The sequence below is a fragment of the Panthera leo genome, chromosome D3 (genome assembly GCF_018350215.1).
Source record: "Panthera leo isolate Ple1 chromosome D3, P.leo_Ple1_pat1.1, whole genome shotgun sequence".
Classification (NCBI taxonomy): domain Eukaryota; kingdom Metazoa; phylum Chordata; class Mammalia; order Carnivora; family Felidae; genus Panthera; species Panthera leo.
The window spans coordinates 21931903-21947177 of NC_056690.1; the positions used below are offsets into that span (position 1 = coordinate 21931903).

Sequence of the window (15275 nt, forward strand, 5' to 3'; positions counted from 1 at the left end):
ACCCCGACCCCCAGACTGCTAACAAGTTAGGAAGGAGTCAGGAGTGATGCTGGAGAATTTAATTTCTAATTGATGACCTCCAGGATTGCCCCCCCCATCCCAGATGGGGGCCAATAGGGCTTTGCTGATTGTCACAGTTGAGGTGCCGGAACTCAGTTTGGGGGACCCCAGATGGCCACCCCTGGCCAAGACAGTGGCAGGTGCGGATAAAGCTGGAGCAGCAGCAAGAGGGACACAGGTGGGTTTGCAGAAGATTGGGACACAGTGGGGACTGCCTGGGCCCATCTGCCCATCCATCCTCAGGGCCCCAGGCCCCCTTCCTCCAGCCCCTGCCGGCCCTGGGGACTGGGAGACAGGCTATGAGGGGCTGGGGCTTCCCGATTAGGTCCCCAGGAACCACCACCACCAGGGTCAACAGTCTCCAGGCGCAAGGCAGGCAGCAAGCCCAGGCTTCGAGGCACAGGTGGTGGGAAGGCCCAGGGACCAAGCAGCCCAGAGGGCCCCTCCTCACTACTGCCCCGGCTGCTACCATCATTGCCCCTGTCAGGGGCCATCCGAGGCAGGCGGCGACTCTGGGGTGAGGGGCTGCGGCTGGCACCGCGGCGTTCACGGGATGAAGGCCGCAGGGCAAGGCCGGGGAAGCGGGCCAGGCCCGGGCTGCGGCTACGGTGTCTCTTGGACTTGCCAGGGCTGGGGCTGCGGGACTTGGGTGCAAGCAGCTCCAGGGTACTGTCATCCTCGTCCTCTGAGCTGGCACTTGAGCTATCTGTGCTGCTGCTGGCCAACTCCGAGGTAGGCAGCGAGATCTGGGAGGAAGGTTGGTTACTGGTTTGTCTCACTCCCCAACCAGCCATTCAAGGCGTCTTGGAACCACTCCAACCCTGCCCATTGGCAGACCCAGGAAGGTTAGGCTACTTGTAGGAGATCATGGAGCAGAATGTGAAGGCTGTGACATTTGAACAGGGGCTTTTAGCACCCCTGATCCTGCAGTCTGACCTACTCACCTGGAAGGGCTCAGTGACACCGATGAGGATGCTGTGGGTGTGGCTATAATAGCCCAGTATGAAATCTCCATGGCCCTTGGGAAGTGACTCCTCACTGAAGGTCACCTGATGGGCCCAGGGCATAGGCCCAGGTTGGGGTCAGCCTCAAAGACTGCCCAAGCCAAGTCCTGAGCCCAAGGGCCACAGGGACTTCCTCCCACTCTTCCCCTCCCCTTAAGTACCTGGTAGATGTTCCCATCCACATCCTCATGTTTGGCCCAGACATAAGCCACGTAGTCCTTACAGTGGCGGAAACCCACCTGGGGCGAGAGGAATCAGGGTTATGACTCCTATCACCTTACTCCAGTGGCCCCCCCAGTGTAGCAACAAACTCTGGAGAAGCCAGTAATTCCCCCTGGGTACCCAGCTGCTCTTCCAGGCCCTCCCTTCCCTGAGTCACTGACCATCCCTGCCCTTCTCACCCGGTACAAGCCGATCCAGTCCCAAGAGCTGCGGGCGAACACTGTTTCTATGCGGTACCTCACCACAGCCTGCTCTGGCCGCACCCACTCATCTGCCACCTCCAGCCGCACTAGCGGCACGTCGTCCCTGTAGGCAAACTGCCCAGGGGCAGGGGGAACATCAGGGGAGACCCTCGAGTATCCCATGTACCTAGGGCCCTTGGGCCTGAGTCAGCAAAAATAGGCTGAGATAAAGGGCCTTTGAAACCACCTTACAGACTGGGAAACTGAGGCAAAACAGGTCTAGGATAGGGACGCCTGGGTGGCTCAGTTGGTTAAGCATCTGCCTCTTGATTTCGGCTTAGGTCATGATCTCATGGTTCATGGTTCAAGCCCTGCAGCGGGCTCTGTGCTGACAATGTGGAGTCTGTTTGGGATTCTCGGTCTCTTATTCTCTCTCTCTGCCCCTTCTCCCTGCCTCTCAAAATAAATAAACTTAAAAAAAAAAAAAAAAAAAGAATAGGTCTAGGATAAATGCTGGGCTTTCTACCCTCCAGCCCAGGGCTCTTTATGCCCATAGCCTCGTAAGGGAGTAAGAATACAGCTTTGAAGTGAATAGTGTAGCCCTGTTTCTGTCATTGCTCTTTTTCTGTCCCTCAGGACTCAGATGGTGTGTCAGCCTCCAGCTTTTGTCTGCTCCCCTGTTTATGTGGTTTCAGGTTTCCCTCACTCCTCAGTTTTTGAGCCAGGCTGTTCCAGAAGAAACCAGCACATCTTCTCCCTGTCCCTAGGTTCCTAACAGAAGGTTTGCCTGGGGTGGCCTCTTAGAAACGCTCTCCAGGGCCTTGCAGGTCAAAACTCCCACTAAGCCCCATTCTGATTGTGTTGCTTTGGATGAGAGACTTAAGTTCTCTGAGCCTCATTTTCCTCACCAGTAAAACTAGGAGGAGAATTTAGATATCTCAGGGCCTACTAAGGCATTCAAAGGGATGACAAAGCCACAGGGACCAGCATGTATTAGGTGCTCGACAGGTAACATTCTGCAAGGGTCAGAGTCCTTGATGAGGAGGGGAGGTCAGGGTACCCAAAAGGAGTGGCACTCAAAAGTCACCCAGAAGGAGTGGTTCTGAAGGTGAGGCTCCTGACTGAAGGTTAAACTTGACACCCAAGTCTTTTACCAAAGATTATGGGAGGCCAGATGTGGGCAGATTTGCTTCCCAGCTGAGGATACTGGCCAACGGCCCACTGACTGACCACATGACAAAGTTACCAGGGAAAACATTCTCTGGTCTGCAGGGCTCCCTCTTATCAGATCAAGGGAATCGGAGAGCCCAGAGTTGGGTTTCAGGACTGGACAGGCGGGATCTACCCTCCTCTGCTGCTGAGAGTATGTGCAGCTTGGGGTACATGCCTACCCCACTGGAAGGCCTCAGTTTCCCCCACAGAAAAACAGAGTGTTGGACTACATGGTCTCTCAGGTCCCATTCTGACATTCTAGCATTTCTCCTTTTTACTTTGCAAACCAGAGACCTCAACCCTAAACACAATGTTAAATTATAGCAACTAGAATTTAGCTTTGTATTTTTCATGTCTCTACTCCTCCTCCCCATTACTACCTCACTCATAGCACCTGGCACATAGTAAAATGATAAACAAATAATTAATAAATATGAATGAAAACTATATGGAGTCTGAATAAACATTTTGATTTTGCTGGTCTTATTATATGAATATATAAAGTGAATTTTAGCATAAATTGCCCTAATCCTTTCTCAGAACAGAGTTAGGGATTAGTGGAAAAGGCATAGACTCTGAAATTAGGCTAGCTTGGGTTCAAATCCTAATTCTTCTGTTTATCAGCTGTGTGACCCTGGTATGATGCTGTGTCTCTGAGCCTCAGTTTCCTCATCTGAAAATGGAGATCATAACCCACTCCCACTCTGCTATGATGAATGGATGCTGCTGAAGGCAGGTGCAAGGGATTACTGGTGGGCCATGGGGATGTCCCCATGAAGGGATGCTGAGCTGGACCTGGGGATGTCATGAGGGGAACATGAAGCCAGGACTCACCTGCAGGATGAACTGAGCAGCCACGGGCTTGTGATCGCTGACTGTGTATTCCATGTGGCTACGGTAGCTGTACTGGGTCACCTTGAGCCGGTGGCTTTCCCGTCCTGAAGGGCTGGGACCCACACTTGGAGCCTTGACCTTCCACAGGATACGGTCTGTCCAGGCTGGCTTCCGCTTCTTGGCACTGCAGTGAGCAGGGGTGACCCAAATTTCAGGGGATAGGGTTTGAGGCACAGCCCCCAGCCTTACTTCTTGCCCCGCTTTCTTCCCTATCCAGACGACTTCAGCCCACGTGTCCACCTCGTCCCAGTGCTGAGCTCACCTGGTATCATATTTGTTAGTACCCACATCAAACTTGAAGGTGGGTGCAAAGTTGAGGGGCCCCTCCTGGAAGCCCTTCAGGATGGGCCAGGTGTTCTTGGCCATGTTGAGCTGTGAAGGTCCAAAAGGGCAGAATTGGACAACAGCTTGGACAGGGCAGGTGAAGGCAAGGGCGAGAGCTGAGGATACAAAAGTGTGTCCAGTCATGCTCTGTGTGCTTGGTGTTTAGGGTGTGGGCTGGGATTCTATACCTGGTCCTTCTCCCAGAGCTGGTGGAGCTGATCACTGTCAATGGCAAACTTGACAAAGTGCAGGTCATAGCTCTCAATGCGGAAGTTGAGGTCCCCAAACCAGAACACGAGGCTGTTCAGGGGTGGGGGTCAGGAGGGTCCATGGGGTGAAAGATCCTTCTCTACCCCCATCCAACGACAGCACTGGATGCCCCTAGTGATGATGCAGTGGGTGGAGTGGGTGGCAGCAGACCTACCCTGCCAAGGAGCAGCAGGGGGATGTGGATCTAGAACAAAGTTAGGTTCTGGGGCCTTCAGCAAGGCCCCACCCCTCAGCAAAGCTCCACCCAGCAGGCTCTGCCCCACCATCAAACTTACCAGCATTCGTGTTCCTAGATGTAGTTTAGGTGGTCACCCACCCCCATAGGCTCTGCCTCTCCCCCACAAGGTCCACCCAGGCTGGCCCTCAGGTTCCTGTGGCCAAGTATTTGTACTCTGTCTTCTGAGACCCACCCTTCCTTCACCAGCCCCGCCAGCGCCCATACTCGTGATCCAGGATGCCATGTGCCCCGGGCCCCTGGAACTGCTGGAGGCTAAGGATGGTTTGGAAGTTGTCCTTGCGCTGCTCTGCCTTGTCCATGTGCGCTGGCAAGTGGCAGTTCAGGAAGCAGAGCATGTGCCCGAAGGCCGCCAGTCGCACGCTCACTCCACCCTTGTTGCCCTTGGGAGACAGGGTGGAGTGAGTCAAGGGCGGGGCCTAGGCAAATAGAAGAGGCACTGAGCTGGGCAAGAGAGGGGCGAGGCCAGCCAGCCCTTAGAAAAGGCTTAGAGAGAGGTGGGTTCTAGGAAAGGATCGGAACACTGGGACGGGTCAGGGACAGAAAGAGGGCTGGGTCTAGAAAATGGTGTGGGGTGTTGGGCGGGGTTGGGGAGAAGTAAACCTCAGGGTAAGAAGAGGACAAAGGGGAGGGGACCTTGCCTATGCTTGGGGGACCAGGGAACTAATCTATAGACCCCTTGGGGCCTTGTCCCCTCCAGGGCTGTCCCCATGCTCACCCAATAGCCTCCCAGGCCAGTGCGTGTGCAATCAGTCTGCACGTCTCTCAGGAAGGGCAAGTGGTAGTACTTGGCGAACAGCAGCAGGATGACGCCCTGCATCCGCACAGTACTCACCTGCAGCGAGAGGCAACGTGGCTGAGGGACCCCACACAACTCTCCCGCCCCACTGTGCCCTTTCCCCAAGTCTTTCAGATCTGCTCCTCCATCCTCCTATTTCACAGACCTGGCAACAGAGGCCCAGCAGGCCCCACGGTGAGTCCAGGCAGAGCTAGGGCCAGAAGTCCAGGGGTCTCCACCCTTCCAGGGGCTGAGGGAAACATTACCAGCACGAAGTTGAAGGGTGCCAGCGCGTCCATGAAGAGCTCACTCCACTGGTCTGTGAAGAGTGCGTCCTTGAGCCGCTTGTTGATCATGGAGTTCACTTCCTGCAACCTGGTGGTGGGGTCAGGGTGGGAGATGAGGTCGCTATGGGTCTGGGAGTGCCCTAGAAGCCCCTCCCATGGGCAAAGCTCTGGGAGGCATAAGGGGTTCAGGAGCGGGGTCCACATGCCCTGCCCCCTCACCCAATGGCAATCATGTCCGACCCTTCACTGTCATCGCCACCGCTGCCCAGGTGGAGGAGGGATGTGACGTCGTCAGGGGGCATGGCGGTGCCCACGTTCCACGTGACCACAGTGATCCTGGGGGTGTAGGAGGGGTTATCACTGGGCACCACTCCCTCATCTTCAACCTCCCTCCCACAGGGCTCTTTCTGGGGAAATAAACGGAGGCAGGTGTGGGTGTAAGCTCTCAGAAGGACTGTGGGCCCAATATCCCTCCTATTAGATTCTCCCGGAGGGAGGCAGGGGTGGGCAAGTCCCTTAGCAGGAGATGCTGTCTTCTAAAGATCCCACAGTAGGCACAGCACCCGCAAGGAGTCTTCCTCAGGGAAATAAACTGGGGCAGTGTAGGGTAAGCCACCCTAGAAGAATGGCTACTTTTGGAGCTCAAGCCCCACCAACCCTCCTCGGGAGAGGGCCCCCTCACCAGAAGCCAGGGTCGCTCTTGCAGGTAGGCTGAGCTGACCAAGAGGATGATGAGGTGGATGTAGAAGGGGAGGTGGTGACCGGAGCTGGAGTTTCTTGGGGCTGAATACTGGGGCTCAGGTGTCCACTAGGTCCTGCCCCCTGCGTGCTAGGCCTGGGGAGGGCCATCTCAGGGGCTGGGGGGACGCAAGGGGAGCGGTTGGGAGAGCGGCTGGGGGAACGACTGGGAGACCTGGGTGGCTTGGGCAGAGGTGGGGGCACAGTCTGTGCCGAGGAGGCCCCTGGCCGGAAGGTGGGGGACAGAAGTCCTGGGGAACGGGTAGTAGGCTCTGGAGGGCTCTGGCTCACATCCAGAGGCAGGGTCTGGGGTGGCCGGGACAGGACAGGATCCTCAGGGCTGCTGCGGGGGGCCTCAGGACGGGCTCTGAATGAGGGGGAGATTCGGGGGTCTGGGGGTGTTTGGATCAAGGATGTGGAGCCCGTAGGACCAGATGTCTGAGCTGAAGGCTGGAGATGCCCTTCGGAAGAGGGGAGAGGTTTAGGGGCTGGGGCATCCCTCTGTTTAGCGGGTGTCCATCCCACAGAGGCTGGGGTTGGTATCACAGATGCTGGAGCCAGGGCCTGTTCCTGAGAAGATGACAAAACTGGGGAAGAGTTGGAGGGGGGCTGTGGTGTCTGCTCCTCAGATGCCAGGACCAGGCTCAGGCCCGAAGCAGCGAGTGCTGGCTTGGGTCCCACGGAGGCAGGTGGCACCTGCTTCTGGTCCCTGGATGTTGGAGCCAGCCTGGGCCCCAGAGTGGCTGTGGGAGGCCTTGGCCCTGCTGAAGCAGACATTACCAGCTGCCCCAGGGATGTTGGAGGCAGGACTGAGCCTGAGGTCACTGGAGGAGGCTTCGGCCCAGCTGGGGCAGACATGACTAACTGGCCCACAGACGTTGGAGCCAGGTTGGAACTGTGGCGGGCAGGAGCTGTTTTCTGCCTGCTAGGGGTGGACAGTGGAGCCAGGATGGGTCGGGGAGACACCAGAGCCAGCCTTGGCCCCTCTGTGGAAGGTGGATTAGCTGCTCGTGGCCCCACAGGTGCTAGAGCCAATCTTGGTTCGGAGGGTACTGGGGCTGCATTCTCCTTCGCTGGGAGCTGAAAACTTGAGTCCACCTTGCAGAAGACAAGTCAAAGACTTAGGGTAGCCCAACCAGGGGCTTGGGCCCCAACTTCCATAGAGACCCCGGTAGACTCCATCTAGCTAAGAAACACACATCTTTGCAAGGAAGTTCTTCCTAATTTCTCACCTCAATCCATTTTGTTGTGAATCACCTTCAGTTTGGGAGGAAACAGGATGCAGAAACTTATCCCCTCCCTCAAGTCTGACACCTCTCCTAGATGGGGAAACTAAGACCCCAACTCAAAGGAGGCAAGGTATGAGCCTGAACCTAAGGGTTATCTCCTTGCCTTCCTGGCTGACACCAACTCCCTGGTCATGCTGGAGCGTTGGATGGCTGAAGCCATCTTCCCTTGGCAACGCTCCTTGCATTTCCTGCTGCTCCCCTGGCTAAGGGGTACTGACCTGACACCCCAGATCTGTACTCTCTGGACACTTCGGGTCTAGCTTATTAAATACCCCTCCTTCCCTTCACAGCACCCAGGAACCCTCAGGTTCATCGCTGCCAAGCATCCCAAACTCCTTGGTCGTGCTCCTGTTTGTCCTCCTCATCAGTACCCATAGTTCCACGTAGGAGCAAGACCCCAGGACTAAGACTGGCCATGTCGATTCCAAGCCCAGCTCTGTGTGACCTTAGGCAAGCACCTCTCTGCCCAAGACCTCAGTTTTTGTCTGTAAAATGAAGGAATTTGGTGAAGGGTCTCTGGCCACACCTTGTTCCTGAGAAGTCTTGGTCTCATAGTCTCTGCATTTATGACCCCAACATTTGCTAGGATTTCATCTGAGCCCGTGGAATCATCCATTCTCATCAAGTGTGATGCTAATATTCAAAGTCCAGGATTCTGTTGATCCTGGCATTGCACTTCTCTGTGCCCAAATTGTACCTTCTCCCCATCTCCCCTACCTTTGAGGACAGGCAAGCATGTACCCTCTTTTTGTTTGGCAGGTGGAGTGGGGGGACATGAGGCCCTGCTGGGACCTTCTCCCCCTTCCCATCTGTCCTCTGTTTCTGATGCCCCTGTCTCCAGAAGACGGGATAAAACGTCCTTTGCCAGGGAGAGCAGAAGGTTTACACTCGCCCTGAGGTGGCCCCATTCCTGCCTCCAGACATGCAGCTTTGTCTGTGTCCAGTGTCCTTCTCGGTTCAGAGAACCTGAAACTCTGCCTCCACCTTCCTCCCCAAACTTAGCTCTTTGAGGCTGCATTTTGGGCATCCTCCTTGGCTCCAAGTGTCCCCCCAACCACCACACCGCCTCCAGCACTAACAACTTAGACATCCCAGATGTCACCGTTTTAGTCTTCAGGGACAAAGACAAACCTCCTCATTTTGCTTTGCTTCAGAGAGAACAAGCAACTTGCCCAAGGTCACACAGCAAAGCTGGAGCACAGCTGGATTCCCTGACACCCAGTCTAGGGCTCTCCTGGGGGCTCCTAGCTATGGCTAACTCCATCTCTCTCTGGGTGTCCCATCACTGCCCTCTCAGCCCCCAAAGTGTCCTGTTTGCCTAGCCCCTGCTTGGTGGGCAAAGGAGAGTGCCAGCCCCTCAGCCAGGGGCACCAGGGTGCCTGCGGTGTGTGGGGGTGTGTGGGACCAAGGATCAGGCATGGGAGGGCTAGGTTTTAGGGGTCTTACCTTGGAAGGTGCCTCAGTTTGAGAAACCCCATGGGGCATGGGCAGGGGGCGCAGGCCAGCCCGGGTCCCTGGCCTCTTGCTGCCACTGCTGCTCTGGCCCTCCATGTCTGCAGCCCCTAGCAGCCCGGGCTCCCTCGGGCTCTAGCTCCTCCGCTCCCGGGAACCAGTGATGTCATCAGCCGTTTCAACCTGCTGAGAATTTAAAGACACAGGCACCCACTTCCCAGCCTAGAGGTGGCCTACCTTCTGGGAACCCTTCAGGCTGACTGCTGAGGCTGCAATGGCCATGGGGCAGGGTGGAGAGTGTGCCCATTGGCCTGGCCTGGTTCCCAACTGGCAGCATGGAGGGGGCTGTCTGTCTGCCCCATCCTCCTGCCAGTAGGCCTGGTTGGCCCTTATTCAAGAGTAGGATATTGACACACCTGAGGATAAGGTAGAGACAGGTAGCTCAGAGGCCAGCACCCTTTTCAGGATGGCAGAGGCACCTGAATCCCTGCCATGATCCTGCAACCTTCTTGACTCCCTGCCAGCCCAGGGCTTGCCTTGGCCCCCACCTTTGCCCCATTTTCGGGCCTTGGTGCCCGCCCCAGCCTGGCTTGATCCTTTCCATCCCAGAGCCAGACACTCAGGCTCCAGCCACTGGAGTCCCCTCCCATTTCAGCCTCAGCACCACCCCCTGCTATCCTGCAAACACTTTGTCACCAGCCCAGGTTGCCTCCACAGGCCAGCCCCTCTCATCTTTTTTCTTAGGCACTCACTGGGTGTGGTTTGGGTGAGGGACTAGCTCAAGGTCACCTGGTGAGCTGGGGAGGTCTTGGGAGTTTCAGTGAGGAAAAGGAGTTTTCTCTGTGACCCAAGACCTGCAGGAACCAATTGGGGTATCTGGGGGTAGGGAACTAGGGTGGAGAAAGGCCCAGCAGTGGGGGAACAGACTGGCAGGTCAAATATAGGCTTGGGAAACTTAGAAGGCCAAGACCCAGCACGAGGTCTGGGGAAGTGTTTGCTGAATGAGCAGTTGACTCAATCACTGAGTGAGAAGAGTGAATGCATGACAGGGCTCAGAGATGGCCAGGGAGGACGGTGGGCCCTCTGCTTCTCTCTCTTTCCCTCTCTTACTTTTATCTGCTAAGCAGCCCCTGAAATCCTGATTCCTCTGGAATTGCTCGATTGTTCCAAGGGGAGTGATCTCACTCAGTTTAGGGAGAAAAGGTGCAGCGTTTTGTACCCAGAGCTCTCTGTTGGTCAACAGTCACCTCTGTATCCCCATGGGACTACGTGGCCCCTGTGTGAAAGCCATGTGGACAGATGCCTCATCCCCTTCTCCTGGATGGGCTTCCCACCTCTGCTTGACAGTCTCTGGGTCTAGTCTGTGTTTCCAGGCCAGCGTCTCTGTGAGGCTGGGATTTGCAGCAGCAAAGGCCCAGGTCACGTTAGGGCCCTGGAGTAGAAAGGATCTGGGGGTGATGAAGGGTGGTGGAAGTGATGGTTACCGGGGAGGTGACTGTAGTGGTGGAGATAGTGATGTATATAATTATGATGTTGGAAGTGGAGGACTGACACGGATGATGGAGACTGTGGCGTGGTTCATATAAATGGAGGTGGTGGAGGTGATAAGGGTTATAGATGTTGGCAATGGTTGAGGTAGTAGAATGAAGGGAGGGTGGTGATGGTGATGAGGGTGATAGTAATGGGTGAAGGAGAGGTAGGGGCAGGGAGACAGTGGGGGGTGTTATGTTGATGGAGGAGGAGATGGTGGTAGAGCTGAAAGTGAAGGTGGAGGGGGTGGTGAAGGAAGAGGTGAGAGTGGACATGGTGGTGCTCAAGCCACTAAAGAGGGAAGGACAATTTGAACTTAACCCTGCCCAGTCCTCTGACTCCTATTGTACAGAAAAGAAAGCTGAGGCCCCATGAGTACTAGCCTCGGATGTAATCCCGGAAGCGGGGTGGGGGCAGGGACTGGGATCTGTCATAGGGCTCAGCCATCCAGGGGTAGGACAGGGGCATCAATGTCCTTCGGAAGCCAGGCAAATATCATGCAAATGAGCAAGCAGAGCGTTCCTGCACACTGCGGGACAGCCCAGGATTTTCTATCATCTTCTCTCCCTGAAGTCAGATCCCATAGGGGATTTTGTTTCTGGCCCTGCCACTGACTTACCTGGGGAGGTCACTCTGGTTTCTGATTTGTGTAAGGGAGATAAAAATGATAGATACCACCTAAGATTGCTGTGAGGATACAAGATAACACATATGAAGTGTTTAGCATGGAGCCCGGCACAAGCAAGCTCTCAGTAAGGGCAGGTGCTCTGAAGTTATCATCACCAGTGCCATCATCGTCATCAATATCACCATCATTATCTGCTCCAACCTGCCCATTTGGTTGATCTGAAACTGATCACTGGTGGCCCAGTGTTAGTTACATTCCTGGGGGGAAGGGAAAGGGGCTCTGAGACCCAGATGTGGCTTTGCCAGGGGAAGGAGGTGGGGGGGGGGGCGGACCCTGGGTGAGAAGGGAGCAGGGTGAGAGCTATATTTGAGCTCCTGGTGTGATGACTCAGGAGGTTGATAACAGGCTCTGGGGCTCCGGGCGGCAGGCTGGGGGCAGCTGCCAGGGAGAACCGCCCCCCTGGAGACGGCTGTCTCCGAAGGCCCCTCCTGGCTCCCTCCTTTCACTCTAGGGAGTCGGGGTGGGGGGTGTACTAAGGCAGAGGGTACATCTTGTCCAACCCCCTCTTGGAAACTCTTAGTGCTACACTTCAGGCTGTTTAGGTCAGGAATAGGAAAGGAGGGAGCTGATGATTGACAAATTATCTCACTTGCTCTCCATAGTAACCCTGTGAGGTTGGTAATAAGATCCCCATTCGACAGAGGAAGAAACTGAGCTCCAGGGATTACACAGCCAGTAGGGGTCAAAGAGTAAGGTTCCTGGGGAGGGAGTGAATAATTCTCCCCCCTAGAAGTGACTGTTGAACTCCTTCATTGAAGGAGAGTCAGTATTGCCAAATTGGAAAAAGGAGAAGTGTTCTGGGAAGCAGAGGGAGGAGCAGGGGCAAAAGAATGAAGTATGGAAGGTCTGGGCTATGAAAGAGTGCAAAATTTGGATATGTGCCCTCATAGTCCTTTGGCTCAGAGTAAATCCACCATAAGCAGGGAAGACAGACTTTCTCTTTCCTATTCCTTTTCCTTGAGCCACCTCTCAAGGGCACCTGAGGATGGTAATGGTACAAAAGGGTGTGCCCTCCTTCCTTTTGCTCCCTGACCACCCTGACTGAGACCCACAGTAAGGGAAGTCACACTGTGGCCACTAGCTGATAAATCTCTGGAAATGTACAGTGTGCCATAGGGTATTATGGGAAGGTGGAAGAGGTAAGCATTAAGAAGGTCTTACTGAGAAGGAAGTATACAGGGCACAGAGGAACATTTCTCCTCCCTTTACTCCAAGGTTCCTTACTGGTACTGAGTGCCACGTGTTATGTCATTGTCTCCTCATCCTCACCCTCTCGAGAGCACAGGTGTCATCCTCACCTCCCATTCTGCCCCACAGGCAATGGGTTCAAGGAGAAGGAGTGACTTTCCCAAGGTCACACAGCTGGAGCTGAGCTCAGGCATCCCTCCTCCCTCTCTTTAGCTCCCCCTCCTCCCAGACAGCCCAGCACCCGCTGTCAGCTGCTCTGAAGTGAGTGGCTATTTTTATTCTGGTGCGAGGGGATCTTGGGCAGCAGAGCCATGTAGGTTAGAAGGCTCTAGGACACCGGCTTCGGCAGGGAAGGGGAGGCTTACTGCAAGAATATAAGCTTGCTTGGGGGCTGTTGTTTCCTGCAGGCTGACCTGCCCTGGGCTCCCATGTATCCAGAAATTGCTTTTCTGGAGTTCAGAACTGTGCATAGAGCCAGACTAAACCCTGGCTCTGATCCCAGATCCAATTTGAACCCTAATTTTGGTGTTAACTGAGCCCTGATCCCATGCCAAGACTAAGCCTATACCTTACCTTGACCAAAGTCTTAGATTGAACCGTGACTCTACACATGTACTTGAACCCAATTGGAGCCCAAGGCTGATCCAACCCCTAAGGCTGATCCCAGTTTGAGACCTTGATTCTAGACCCAGATTAAGCCTTGATCCTCGCCTAAGACTGAGCCATCGTCACAGACTGAATTCTAACCCCAGTCCAGACTAACCCTTGATTTAAGACTGAGCCCCAACCCCAGGTCTAGACTGAGCTCTGAGTCTAGTCATTAACTAACCCCTGAACCTGGTGGCAGATTGAGCTATGGTCTCAGACACAGACTGAGCATGGAGCCAAATCATTGATTGAATCCTGACTTCAAAATGAGCTCTGACCCCAGGTCACACAACTCTGGTGGCACACTAAGCCCTGGATTCAGACTGTGCATGGAATGTGGTCAAAGGCTGAGCCCTGAGTGTAGTCATAGACTGAGCCTTGATCCTGGTCACTGATTGAGGCCCAAGCCCAGTTATTGACTGAGACCTGCCCTGACTCCAGTCCCAGATTCAGTTCTAAACTTGGCCTTAGGCTAAGGGCTGCCCCAGACCCTGAGTCTGACCCCATCAGAGACAAAACTCCAAACCCAGACCCATCTGAGGAAAGCTGCTAGCCTAGATTACAAAATGCCACTTAAGGGCATGGTTTACAAGCAGAGATCTGTTCTGGGAGATCCTGGGCCTCCCATGGGTACTGATGCCAGAATGTTCCCGGTACTGTTATGGCCAGTGTCTCTACCACTGGTTCTACTGGCTGGCTAGTCAACCCTCAGCAGCCCAGGCTGTGGCCCTTCTAGGCCACAGCATCTAGGCTAATGCAATGAGAGTGGTTTGGTGGCATCTGTCCAGTGAACAACGTGGGCCCATGAGGCACTGAGGTTTGGCTCTGTCAGCAGAAAAGCCACAGGCTCCATGGGACCACTGGCTTCAGCCACTCTGAGGCTCTTGCTGAGGTATGGGGTAAGGTTGAGGGAACCCATGGCATTTGTCCCATTATTTTTAAAAAAGAAAAAATTTTTTTTAACGTTTATTTATTTTTGAGACAGAGAGAGACAAAGCATGAACGGGGGAGGGGCAGAGAGAGAGGGAGACACAGAATCGGAAGCAGGCTCCAGGCTCCGGGCCATCAGCCCAGAGCCCGACGCGGGGCTTGAACTCACGGACCGCGAGATCGTGACCTGAGCCGAAGTCGGATGCTCAACCGACTGAGCCACCCAGGCGCCCCTGTCCCATTATTTTTGTAAACAATGTTTACTGTTTATATTTAGCTAATACATATTTATTATGGAAAAAATGGGAAAAAGTATAAAGGAGAAAAAATTCACCCTGTAATTTCATCTACCAAGAGATGACCATTTTGACTTCTTGGGGTGTTTCCTTCTAAATTCTGTTATTTGGTCTAGGCATATGTATCTTTATATGTGTATTTTATAAAATTAGTTGGCTACTCTGTTGATGCTACAACATCCATTGGAGCCCATATCCTTGATAGGCTTCTGGAATGGGTCTCAACTGGTTAAGCCAATGAGCAATTTCCATTCCCCTAGCCATATGATTGGATCATGTATGGACTAGTGAGATATAAGGAGACTTTTGCTAAGGGCTATTGGGAAAGAAAGCTTGCTTTCTCTCCTGAGAAGTTTACCAAAAAATATCATCTTCCCTTAATTAGATATGAATAAAGAAGCCTGTGGTGCTGTTGGCAGCCATCTTGACACCATGCAGGTAACTGGCCTAATGACAAGCTGACACTATGGAAAGCAGAATGGAGAGAGATCAGGTCTTGGTGACTTTATCAACAGGATCAAAACTCACCTGAAGCCCTCCCTGCCATTAAATTTTTTTGTTATTTGAGCCAACAGATTTCATTTATTGTTTAAGTCAGTTTAACTTGGGGTTTCGATGACTTGCAGCCCAGAGCATCACAACTCCCAACTGATATTACTGTTTTATAGCTTGATTTTTTTAATACCATAACTATGAACATTCTCCATGTCATTCAACACTATGCTGCATCATTTAAAACAACTGCATGATTTTCTATCCTTTGGAGGTAGCATCACTTATTTAACTCATTCCTTGATGTGACATGCTTAGGTTGTGACTCCAGTTTTTCACTATTATAAACAGTGGTTTTGTGTTTTTTTAAATAATATATATTTTTAATATTTTAATTTTATTTTTAAGTAGGCTCCACAGCCAATGTGGGGCTCGAACTCATGACCCAAAGATCAAGAGTTGCATGTTCTACTGACTAAACCAGCTGGGTTCCCTTGCTTGTTTGTTTGTTTGTTTTTAATACATTAAGAGATTTATTGCAAAAAACTGGCTTATA

The 15275-nt window shown here is 53.5% G+C and overlaps 1 protein-coding gene across 1 annotated transcript; it reads right to left on the reverse strand.

Annotated features, from left to right (window-relative positions):
* Nucleotides 1–299: 299 nt before the first annotated feature.
* On the reverse strand, nt 300–9065 carry INPP5J (inositol polyphosphate-5-phosphatase J). Its single transcript, XM_042911127.1, has 13 exons — nt 8942–9065; nt 6151–7304; nt 5688–5804; nt 5448–5556; nt 5122–5238; nt 4611–4786; nt 4087–4198; nt 3837–3946; nt 3515–3698; nt 1466–1603; nt 1226–1303; nt 1005–1109; nt 300–806 (listed from the first exon to the last, which is right to left on the reverse strand). The coding sequence occupies exons 1-13, from the start codon at nt 9044–9046 to the stop codon at nt 300–302; spliced, it is 3012 nt and encodes a 1003-aa protein (XP_042767061.1). The 5' UTR covers nt 9047–9065.
* Nucleotides 9066–15275: the final 6210 nt, after the last annotated feature.